Source organism: Chiloscyllium punctatum, chromosome 44, assembly GCF_047496795.1.
Source record: "Chiloscyllium punctatum isolate Juve2018m chromosome 44, sChiPun1.3, whole genome shotgun sequence".
Taxonomy (NCBI): Eukaryota; Metazoa; Chordata; class Chondrichthyes; order Orectolobiformes; family Hemiscylliidae; genus Chiloscyllium; species Chiloscyllium punctatum.
Window position 1 is genome coordinate 24,422,196 of NC_092782.1, and position 12,449 is coordinate 24,434,644.

The following is a 12,449-nucleotide window of genomic DNA, read 5'->3' on the forward strand; positions in this document are numbered from 1 at the left end:
ATGCAATTATTTTCAGAAAATTAAGTACAGACAGTGACCATAAAGATGAAAATGTGCCACTGGGGACATCTATGGTTGACCTTGATGGATTTTTCATGTTTATAGGTAGATATTCTTGCCACCAGGGGCACCTGTATTTGGAAGTAACAAAGAACAGGGCATAGCACAGGGTCAGGATAACAGGCTCAAAGGATGGACTACATGAAAATGGCACAACATAGATAGAGGCCATTATCAGCATTGCATTAGTAGTGGCTCTTTGAAATAGCTATACAATGTAAGTCTCAAACCCTTATTGCTTCCTTCTGGCCCTGTAAATCTTTCTTTTTAACTATACATCCACTTTCCTTTTGTCGCCAAATATCTGTCCACACCCTTTCAAGCACTCTATTCCAGTGGTAACAATTTGCAATGTAAAAAAAAACTCCTTATTTGCCTGCTGGATATTTCTGTGAAATATCTTAATTATTATCTTGACTACCAGCCCTCCTGCTGGTTTCCTCCCTGTCTGATCTATCAAAAACCCGAAAGAATTCTGATAGCCTCAATGAAATCTTCCGTTAATGATTTTGCTATAAAGAACAGTCCCAGTTTCTCTCTGCATGGCTAAATCCATCATCCCTCACGCACGTTTCTTCAGTCCACCCTTCAAAATCTTGAGACTCTTTGTAAATTGCGATGCCCAAGCTTGGACGTAATCCTTTAGCTGCGGTCTAACCAATGAGTTACAAAATAATCAATAAAATGAATATAACAGAACAAACATGTGCTGGAACACTTGTTAAATATCTTGTATCTTATGAATACATATTGTGTGTCAAAGTGCTAGCATATCCCTTCAATAACACATCATAATAGAAGAAAATCTACTGATAATCACATTGGGACTAAAGCTTAACAAATCTCCGACAAAGATTGCGAACAAACTGAAGACCCAAATATCATGGACTAAGTGAAAGTTGTGTAGTGCTTTTAATGTAGAAAATGCTGTAAATTGCTTCACAGGATAAAAGAAAGTGGTGGGAAATACTCCGCAAGGTTAACAAATTCAAGACAGTTGCAAGCTGTCTCGTGTTAGAAGGAGGAATGATGTTGGAGCACAGCATCAAGTAAGGGACTAGGAAGAGTAGGCCAATGATACAGACGAATTGTAAATGCAAATTCTAAACTACTTCTGCTGGAGAAGGCTTAACTTCATTTCCTCTGGAGATTGATGTTAAAATAGAACTTCAAATTCACAAATAAAAGAGTTATAATTTATAGCTGTATATTAGTGAAAACCATTATTCAAATCAGTTTCAAATATAAATGTTTCCATAGGTTCACGGACGGTGTATCTGTCAGCACAATACAGATGGTGCAAACTGCGAAAGATGTAAGGACTTTTACAATGATTCACCATGGCAACCAGCAAGAGGATCAGAGAGAGACGAATGCAGAAGTAAGAACTGTTGCACTTATTAATAATCAATTTAACTTGCCTCATAACTCCCTAAAACACAGAATTGAAAACAGATTTGGATTCTGAAAAATGAAAGCTTACACAGTAACTATTTTCAAATATTCTAGCAGAAAAATATGCAGGACTAGAGTTTTCACTTTGGACACAATCAGTGATCAAGTGAAAACTGTGTTAGCTTTAATGAGTGGGTTTGTGGGATCTTTTGTTCATGTTTTCACTTGAAATGACTTGCATATCACCAAACATATATCTTCCATGAATCAGTGCAATTCAGCAATGTTTTAGAATGTGATTTTGTTTTGAAAATTTTGCATTAAGTATATTGCTTGGTGTATTTAAGATCGGAAGAGCATTACCCATATTGCTGAAATTGGATCTAGCACAACATATAAGCAGTAGTTAATCAGTATTTAGTATGCCATTTGTAAGCAATTTGGTTTTCACGAACTGAAAAATATTTTAACAACGTTATTTAAAACAATTTAATAGTTTCATTAGATTTTCTTTTTTTTTAAATTAGCAAGTTTTAATTTGTAACTTTAGTATTCTTGAAAGTGAAAACAAGTTTAAGTTTAAAAGAATTTTAAATGACTCAGAGGTGACAAGTTGAATCTTGTGCATGCATGAGACCCCAGAGCACTCTTCAAAGTATTACAGGGAATTCATGCTCTGACAAATTTAAACTACTTTGCTTTGTATTTTGCTTAAGAGTTTTGAATCAAGTATGTGTTTTAACATGGTTACCAAACACTGAAGATCACTTTTAACTGTTCCCATATCAGCTTTCAATTTGTCCTTTTCCTTAGGTCTAACTATATACTTGTTCCTTTTTAGGGTGCAACTGCAATGGACATTCTGAAAAATGCCATTTTGACATGGCAGTATATTTGGCCAGCGGAGAAGTCAGTGGTGGGATTTGTGACGAGTGCCAACACAATACAATGGGTCAAAACTGTAACCAATGCAAGCCTTTCTTCTACCAGGATCCTGTGAGAATGATTTCTGATCCATATGCATGTGTCGGTAGGATTTCTTTCTTACTTTCTATCACAGTTTGGGATTAATTCTGACTATAAGTGAGGCATTGTAAAAACTAATGGTCAAAGTCAAAGTGACCACTACACAAATTAATTATGCAAAATGTAAAAACAGCGAGAACAATGTTTTAAAAGAATCTTCTATTTATTGTTGAGATTAAATGTGTTGTTTTAGCAGATTGTGTAATCTTGGTGCAATCTTCTCTTCAGATTGAGATATTAACTCAGCAAAAGTCTGTAAAATCATTTTTTAAAATGCAGACATAACAAGTAGTACTTTGGGAAGTTCACACAGTTCAATCTCTCTATGCCATGTGAAATCAAATGCCTTTACCTCTGTAAAAGACTTTTAGAAACAATATTACTATGAATTGAATTCAGCATCTGAAAAACATAAAATCAGGTGCTAAAATACAGTATTTAATACAATAGAAAAGAAGGTTTAAGATAACTATGTTGAGAAATGGTAAGATTTTCTCAGGATACAAATCCCGTGTTTCTATCTCTTCCAAAGGGAAGAAAACAGAGCAAAAAAGTTAATGCTAGTCTTTTTTAAGCTTTGCTTTCAACACTACTTTCAATTGTGAGAATTTTGACATCAAAAGTTTGTAAATTGATTTTAGCCAAAACAATCCTCCATAATGTAATGAACCTGAAATTAAGCTTTAATAAATTATAAATATTATCCAACCTCAACAGTTGAAAAGAATATGAATTTACCAGGCAATTTCAGGATAAACATGAATTCAGTTATTTTAATAACCTTAAAAGTTACTTGCTTAAAAAAACACAACTTAGAGTTCTTCTAATCAATTGAATTGAGAGCATCCTAAAGATTTTATGGAGACTGCCAATGTCCTTGTTCAATGATTATACATTTGAACCCATGAAGTCTAATGACATGATTTCCTTAATGTCCCTATACTTACACATTTTTAACTAAATATCTAGCAACCTGGACTTTTAGAGAAGATTTAATTGATTAGTATATGAGATAGTCTCTATTTTTAAGTCATGAAAATGCTAGAAAATAATTCAATATTCATCACATCTACAACACAACATGGCTTTGGAAGATGAAGCGTTGTGGATCACTTCAGTTTGCTTTCCAAAACTTGTGAATATTATTATTTTTTAAAGTTATTAAGTCCTTATTGGCAACATTGTGTTACTTCAGAGATTAGCCTGAAATAATGCTAGAAATAAGTCTTGTTTAAGTACCTAGAAATGCATCACATATGACATATTGCCTCTTCTCTGATTCATAGCCTGTAACTGTGATCCAGGAGGATCACTAAACAATGGGATGTGTGAAAGTCACACAGACCAAAGCCTTGGAACAGTCGCTGGACGCTGCATTTGTAAGAGAAATGTTGAAGGGACAAGATGTGACCAGTGCAAACCTGGCTACTTTGGACTAAGTGCTGTTAATCCTGAAGGATGTGAAGGTGTGTCTTAACTAAAAGAACAAGTTTTATCCTTCTATTACTTATTAGGATACTAGCATTTTCTTACTTTTGATATTTTCTATTCTTAATAATGTGCAATCCACATGTGGATATTTTAACATATTCTGTCAGCCATGACTCAAAAGTAGCACTCTCGCCTCTGAATCAGAAAGTTATGGGTTGAGGGCATAGTCAAAGCAATTAAGCACACAATCTAGGCTTGCTCACCTGGTCAATTCTTAAGGAATCAGAGGTGTCATCTTGGAGATGAGATGTACCATGTACACTGGGCAGCATGGTGACTCAGTGGTTAGCACTGCTGCCTCATAGCACCAGGGACCCGGGTTCAATTCCACCCGTAGGTGATTGCCGGTGAAGAGATTGGACTTTATCCCCATGTTGGTGTGGGTTTGCTCCGGTTTCTTCCCACAGTCCAAAGATGTGCAGGTTCAATGGATTGGCCATGGTAAATTGCCTATAGTCTCCAGGACTGTGGGCTAGGCAGGTTTTCCATGGGAGATGCAGGATGATATAGTTAGGAAGGTGGGTCTGGGTGGGATGCTCTTCAGCGGGTCAGTGTGGACTACATGGGCCAAATGGCCTCCTTCCATGCTGTAGGCATTCTATGATGCTCTAGTCAACTCATGGATCTCATGGTGTTATGTTGAAGAAAAGCATGGAAGTTTCCAATCAACCAACACCAATCAACCAACACCATGAAAACAGACTATCTGGTCATTATCATATCACTACCGTGGAAATGTGTTGTGCACAAATTGAATGCTCTGTATCCTACATTACTGCACTAAATGCATTCAGAAGTAGTTAGTGGCCAGTAAAATGTTTTGTGGAAGTCCTGAAGTTATCAAACATGATATATAAATACAATTCTTTATTTCTTTTTTGTGCTTGCATTGTTTTCCTTCCATTCTCCCATAGCTTTTGTCACTTACTGTCTTTGATCCCCAACTCAACCTCCATTTTCTGGCCACCAACCACATTCCTCTTGCTAGTCACTAGCCAGACTAGCCAGTTTGTAATGTCTTAGTCCTAATTGACCCTGTATGGAGTTTCAATCCTGTATCCTCTCCAAAATGAAGACTGATGATTTCCATCTCTGTAAATCTCCCATCTGTGTTGCTGCCTCAGCTCATTGCTTACTGAGGCTCTCACTATCCATTTATTACCTCTCAATTTCTTCTGATGCTGCAACTGCAAAATTAACCAAACCATTACGAACTTATCGAAACAGGAATGTTGAGTTCACAAAGTCCCCATGATAGAAGTGTGTTTAAACATAAACTGACAGAATAAGCAGGAATTATACACTGAATGGTAAGGTCTATGGGAGTGTTGCTGAACAAACAGACCTTGGAGTGCAGGTTCATAGCTCCCTGAAAGTGGAGTCGCAGGTAGATAGGATAGTGAAGAAGCAGTTGGTTATGCTTTCCTTTATTGGTCAGAGTATTGAGTACAGGAGTTGGGAGGTCATGTTGTGGCTGTACAGGATATTGGTTAGGCCACTGTTGGAATATTGCATGCAATTCTGGTCTCCTTCCTATCAGAAAGATGTTGTGAAACTTGAGGGTTCAGAAAAGATTTACAAGGATGTTGCCAGGGTTGGAGGATCTGAGCTACAGGGAGAGGTTGAACAGGCTGGGGCTGTTTTCCCTGGAGCGTTGGAGGCTGAGGGGTGACCTTATGGAGGTTTACAAAATTATGAGGGGCATGGATAGGATAAATAGACAAAGTCTTTTCCCTGGGGTCAGGGAGGCCAGAACTAGAGGGCATAGGTTTAGGGTGAGAGGGGAAAGATATAAAAGAGACCTAAGGGGCAACTTTTTCACGCAGAGGGTGGTACATGTATGGAATGAGCTGCCAGAGGATGTGTTGGAGGCTGGTACAATTGCAACATTTAAGAGGCACTTGGATGGGTATATGAGTAGGAAGGGTTTGGAGGGATATGGGCCGGGTGCTGGCAGGTGGGACTAGATTGGGTTGGGATATCTGGTCGGCATGGATGAGTTGGACCGAAGGGTCTGTTTCCATGCTGTACATCTCTCTGACTCTAATGAAAGTGTGTTAAGGAATACTGTACTAGTTGACACCAGAGAAGGGAATTTCAGTTTATGTGAATTAGCTGAGTTTTCCTGGCCCATAATGGCTGGCCTGGAGGAGGGGGTGAAAGCTAAAATTAGGGGAGCTGTGTTCAGGCTGCTTCCAATGCATTCTCACTGACAGGAGGTCTTTCCAGGAGAAATTGATCCATTTTCAGATACTCACTGGCAGATGGCCAATACATAAATTTAAGGGGATTTTGCCAGCTGACTGGCATTTTGCAGCCAGGAATAACTGAGTGATGCCCGCTTCATGGGGAGTCACTGGCTATCTCTTTCTGACGGCCAAGTGTCTGTGTGCGTGTGTGTGTGTGTGTGTCTATATGAGTGTGTGTGTGTCTCTGTGTGTGTCTATATGTGTGTGTGTCTGTATGTGTGTGTGTGTGTGTGTGTGTGTGTGTGTGTGTGGGGCGGGGTGGGGGGGAGACGGTGGTTTCAGATTCAGAGGATCCATCACCCAAAGAGAGGGACACAATGAGGAAGAGCCACACTTGTAGCCCTAACTGAGGGATGACTGACTGATGGCTTTTTCTCTCTGCTTCTGCCTGCTTGAACCTTCTGATGTTTTAGTTGAAGTTCTTGCCTTGGGGAGCACTTCAAGTTTGAGGACCTTCATGTTCTGAGAGTGGCCTCTCAGTAGCTCTTCAAGTGATGTTCTAGTCCTGGGATTGGCTAAGTAGCTTGTACATTTCTCCAGCCCTCAGTGAGTATGAGAGCAAAATAACTCCATTGGTCAAGCTCCAGGACTGAGAGGCCGACTTAGCCCCATGTCAGTATCTCCATTTTTGCCCAGGGAAAGATCCTGCCCTTTAGATCTGATCTACATCACTCTCGAATTTGTGCTATCAAATAACAATTTTAATCAGGGTGAAATAACAATGTGCTGAAGATTCCCCTTGAAACATTCAATACACAGCACTGAAAATTTGATGGTCTGGAAATTAGTTGCTAAATGGATTCTAGAAAGAATCCTTTTGCCTGCACAACAAATTGTTCTGGAGGTCGCAATAAATTAAGAAAGCAAACTGCCTCTACTCTATGGCAACTCACCTGACTGAAAGAGCAGTGAGTGAACTGACCCTCACACCATTATCCAGTGATAGGGCAGCACGGTGGCTCGGTGGTTAGCACTGCTGCTTCACAGCACCTGGGACTCGGCTTCAGTTCCAGCCTTGGATGACTATTTGTGTGGAGTTTGTATATTCTCTGGCATGGGTTTCTGCTAGATGCTCTTATTTCCTCCTACAGATGTCCAGATTTCCTCCCACAGTCCAAAGATGTGCAGGTTAGGTGGATCGGCCATGCTAAATTGCCCAGAGTGCCCAGGGATGTGTAGATTAGCCATGGGAAATGCAAGGTTATGGGGATAGTATGGAGGCGATGGGTCTGGGTGAGATACTCTTTAAAGGGTCAGTGCAGATTTAGGGGCCAAATGGCGTCCTTCCACATTGTTGGGATGATAGGCAGCAGTTGGTGGAGCTACTTGCAAATGATAAGTATAGCACTTGAGGTTTTCCTCCCTCTACATCAATTCAAAACTAAACATCCAATTCAGTGCTGGATGCTGGCTAGACCATCTCCACATCTAAAAAACCTCAGCAGAAGCGAGCTTGTCCCTGATTCAGTCAAACCAGACCAATTTCCACTGAAGGATCCCAAAAACAGTGTTTATAAAACATTTCGTTAACATATTTGCAAGTGACTGGGATGCACATAAAGTGGAATTTAACCTTAATCCTAACATTGCCCCCATTTTCAACGTTTCTGGATGCATGACTTCAGTTCCTAAAATTGAGTCCCACTGCATCTGTTTTAACAAATGTAACATTGCTACCATTTAGCACATAAGAGTCTCCACATCTTTGCCCATTTTGCAAGACGGTTTTTTTCCCTGTCTTTGAGAAATCAGTGGCTCAGTCAGTTTGGTGTGTTATCTTGTGACTGCCTGTGGAAATTTCATTGCTCTGGATTTTCCGATGGCCAGCCAGTTGTTATTCCAGATAAGAGTTGCTTATGGGGACACTGCAGAATCCACACCGTAGCACACTCTGAAGGAAGTGCCCAGGAAATTGGATATCCCCCTGGACAATTCCTCCATGCCTGGAGACCTCTGAAAGTCTCCATTTTTATCAGACACATCAGAGAATTCCAAAGAAATTAAGTAAAATAGTTCCTCGGGGAAAAATAGATTAGGAAATACATGGTCTGACCCCCAAGTAATTATTAATCTGACCTTTCATTTACCTCACACATCCCCATTACACCTCCACCACTCCCCTTATATTTCCCATACCCTGATCAAACAGCCTGTTTCCAACTACTGGACAGGATCAGCTCAAACCCCTTCCCATTTGAGAGATCTGATCCCAGCTGTTTTCTGGAACTGACCTGGTTTACCACCTGATGTAATTGTAACAAGGTGAGCCAACTCAACCTGACAGAATACAAGCTCCCTGATTGGGGCTGTTAATCTGACCCAATCAAGGAGCCCTGGCTGACAAATATAAAGGGGATTATCAGAGAAGCTGACACTTTGATGCCTGACTCTGAATGAGGCAATACTATAGTCAAGAACTGTTCTTGTGTTAATAAAGGGACGGCATGGTGGCTTAGTGGTTAGCACTGCTGCCCTACAGCACCAGGGTCCCAGGTTCGATTCCAGCCTTGGGTGACTGTCTGTGTGGTGTTTGCACATTCTGCCCGTGACTGTGGGTTTCCTCCGGGTGCTCCGGTTTCCTCCCACAGTCCAAAGATGTGCAGGTCAGGTGAATTGACCATGCGAAATTGCCCATAGTCTCAGTGCATTTGTCAGAGGGAAATGGGTCTGGGTGGGTTGCTCTTCAGAGGGTCAGTGTGGACTGGTTGGGCTGAAGGGCCTGTTTCCACAAAGTAGGGAAAATAAGCTAAACTAGTGATGGGATACCGGCCTCTTTGGAGTTATTTCACCACCGACCAAAACTGACCCAATCCCCTTACCCCCAACTGCTGCTGGATCTGAACAATGTGAGGTCTCCCAGTTCCCACACCTCCACCTCAATCTCCCTTAAATACTCCATCATTCACTTTTTCACCTTGGCCCTCTCTTACCCATCTGGCACCCTGCCCTCTTACCCACCTGACACTCCACTCTGACATTTCTTTGCTACCAAATGGAAGGACAGCTTCATATTTTTGAGGAAGACCTGAGTGGAAACTCCTTTCTGAAATGAAGGGTTGAAGGGGCAATCTGTGTAAGATTGCACTCCCCAGAAAACCCGGCCCATAACCTTTGATACAATCATCATTTTACCTACTGCCAAAATATTTTAAATTTCTTAACTGATACAATCTTTAATTAAATTATATCACTGACATCACCATGTGCAGTAATAGTCAAATGGGCACAAAAAGAAGACTATTCAGTGCAGTGAGTCCATTCTGGCTCTCTGATGAGCAATCCAGCCAGTCCCATTGGCCCTGCTCTATTCCGAGAGGCTTTCAAGTGACTTTCCTCAAGTGCCCTTCCAAACTCCTTTTGCAATAATTGTTCACTTCTGTTTCCAGCACTGTTGCATGCAAAACACTTTAGGTCATAAGTTTACAATCAAGAAAATAATAGGTCATTTTATTCTTACTTTGAAAGGAGACAATTAAACGTTCAATGTCTCACAAGATTTCCTTCGCTCCTTTTTGGAGTGAACAATGTGTGTAACTTGTTAACCAGTGGTTTGATTAACTGAATGAGTTATAAATGTAGGTTTGCTAAATAAACCTTCTACTCAGTGAGCAAACCTACATTCAGAACCTCAAATCTTTTCAAAACTCGTGAATGAGACATATAAAATCTCTGTCATCCCACCACACAAAAACACCTATTCCACAGAATGAAGATAAGGCAATCTGACAAAGTGTTCAAGAGGAAGAACTGTGAGGTCATTAAAATGAGAGTCCATATTTCTTTTAAATGGAAGATGCTGTGGGTGGAATCTCCCCTTGGTGAGGTTTTTGCCTGTTAGCAGGAGACACAATGAGAGACCAATGCTGCCTATTCTAAGAAAAGCCCACTATATATTTTCCAATAAGCAATTCCACAATTCTGGCAGGACCTCATCTGCAATTAGAGTGACGCCCAATCTGAAGTAGACAACTCCCATGCTGATCAGCAGCAAGAGAATGCAATTCCATAATCCCAAGACCTACCTTAGTGATGTATTGGGGAGGTATGCAGGGAGGGGGGTGGGGGGGATGCAGAGGCATTGAAAGCAAGGACAGAGGGTGGCTGCCAGCCCAATATCCATGGCATCTGCATGAGTACATGAATAGGAAGGGTTTACAGGGATATGGACCAAATGCTGGAAAACAAACTCTATTAATTTAGGATATCTAGCCAGCATGAATGAGTTTGACTAAAGGGTCTGTTTCCATTCTGTATGTCTTTATGACTCTGGCAATATGTTCCTTTGATCAAGACCACTCAGCCTGCCACCCACACCCTCACCAAACAGCTTACAAGCAGCCTGCACCCTTTCTTGCTCAGGGAATGCCACATGTTGGCAAGCCCACCTGTTGCTGAGTTGTTTGGCTCAGGTCTTTAAGTGTTGCACAATTGGCCTCTTAAGGATCTCAGCTGGCAGCGGGCAGGAGGGAGGGTACCATTGGCCTTTCTAGCCAGAACCTAATTTCAACAGAGGTGGGAATGCAATAAGGAGGCAGGGTTTGGGTACAACATTACCCTGCCCCTCCTACATCTTCTCCCTCACCATCTCCACGGCCATAGGATTCTGGCCTAGAGGTGGAAAATCAATAACAGGTGTTCTCTATACACTAACCAAGAATATGTGGGAAGTAGCAAACTTGACACTCTGGATATGGAATCTCATAATCAAGATTGGATTTGGCTTTATAAGGAGTTCAGTGTCAGACCTGATTTTAACTTCCTTTTTCCAAATAGAGTAAAATTGTTGCGCTCAAAAATGGCGTTGGCACAGTTACCAAATTGGTATTTTGGTTGCCAACATGACAGACACCATTTATGAAGGATGTTTGGAGTGCCAATCTGCTTCTAGTCTGAGCCCATTTCTAATAATTTTGAGGTACAAGTATGTGAAGTATGTGTTGCACCTTGCTCCAATGATTTGTAACAGGCATTGGACCATCCTCACAGAGATCATTGGAAACTGCTCTACAAATAAACAAAGAAACAATTCTGTTTCTTTCTCATGAGACATGCAATCAGTTTGTCCCAAAATTCCCTCCCAGCATTTCCCCCCTTTCCCCAGCCTGTGGGTAACTCATTGCAGAAAATACAGATGATTTTTCAATCCCTCAGACCAACAAGCTACAGTGAGGAGCCCATTTGATGCCCACAAAATGTAAGTACAATAGGAACAAATCTGAAGATGCAAAACGGCACTGGTCTCATGCTGACAAATACAGTGTACTTCTGTTATGAAAATTAACTCTAGTAAGAGGAAACTTACCTTTTCGAAAGTTGTTTCAGCGACAGAGAAGCAAGACATACACGTGATTAATGGTGAGGGTGAAGTCAAGAACATCAAGGATTAGTTGTAGACCGAATAAATGTCTATGTTGCTCCACTGGATTTTTGGTGCAAAATGTATTGTTATGTTTGACAAAACTAATCTGATTTTGAATGTATATTTTAGAGTGTCGATGTGATTCACGTGGCAGTGTGTCAGCATATTCTGTGTGTGATGCTATCAGTGGGGAGTGCCATTGCCATCGATATGTCACTGGGAAAAACTGTGAACAGTGTCTGGTATGTTACATTACACCTTATTAAATATCACCTTATTAAATATCTTCAAACCATCATTAGTGCACGTGGGCAAGTTTATTAGCCTAAATGAACCTGAACCCCCACCAGCCCCAGAGATTGGAAACCATTCTCACAGGGACTGACCCATTTAAGTGATCAACTTGTGATAATGACCAGTGACTTCACCTGATTCAGCAACAAATTGCCATACAGTAGATTTTTCTTGGCTTTTCACAACCAAGGGCAATGTTTGTTGCCCATTGTTAACTGCCCTGGAAAAAGGTCAGGAAGGACTAAAGAGAAATATGCCAACCTGTTTGGAAATGCTCCAACAAGTACTTGCTGTCACTTTTGGAAAAGTAGTCGTTCAATTGGAATGCTCTGTCTATCAACTCTGTTCATGGCATTTGAAGATTTTCCAAGGATCTGAATCGATCTCATTTCAATTCTCTGTCTTTCACTGAGCTCTCACAAAGGCATAATAGGTTAAATTCGAAAAGGTGGTTAGGAACTCCCTGAGACACACTCTTTTGTTACGGGAGGGCAGAAAACACGTTTCATAGAGAGAGTACTTAGATCAGAGGGTGGGTGGGGCTCCCCGCCTTAAGTCTTCTCCGGAAGATAAGG

General features: G+C 40.9%; 1 protein-coding gene across 3 annotated transcripts in view; it reads left to right on the forward strand.

Moving 5' to 3' along the window:
- Positions 1-12,449, forward strand: part of LOC140466808 (laminin subunit beta-4-like) — a 193,289-nt gene that overhangs the window by 97,665 nt on the left and 83,175 nt on the right. For all 3 annotated transcript variants that reach the window (XM_072562457.1, XM_072562456.1, XM_072562455.1), the window contains 4 exons: positions 1,321-1,441; positions 2,297-2,485; positions 3,768-3,947; positions 11,710-11,822. In XM_072562457.1, coding sequence (XP_072418558.1) covers positions 1,321-1,441; positions 2,297-2,485; positions 3,768-3,947; positions 11,710-11,822 — 603 coding nt within the window. The remainder of the gene's footprint in view (positions 1-1,320; positions 1,442-2,296; positions 2,486-3,767; positions 3,948-11,709; positions 11,823-12,449) is intronic.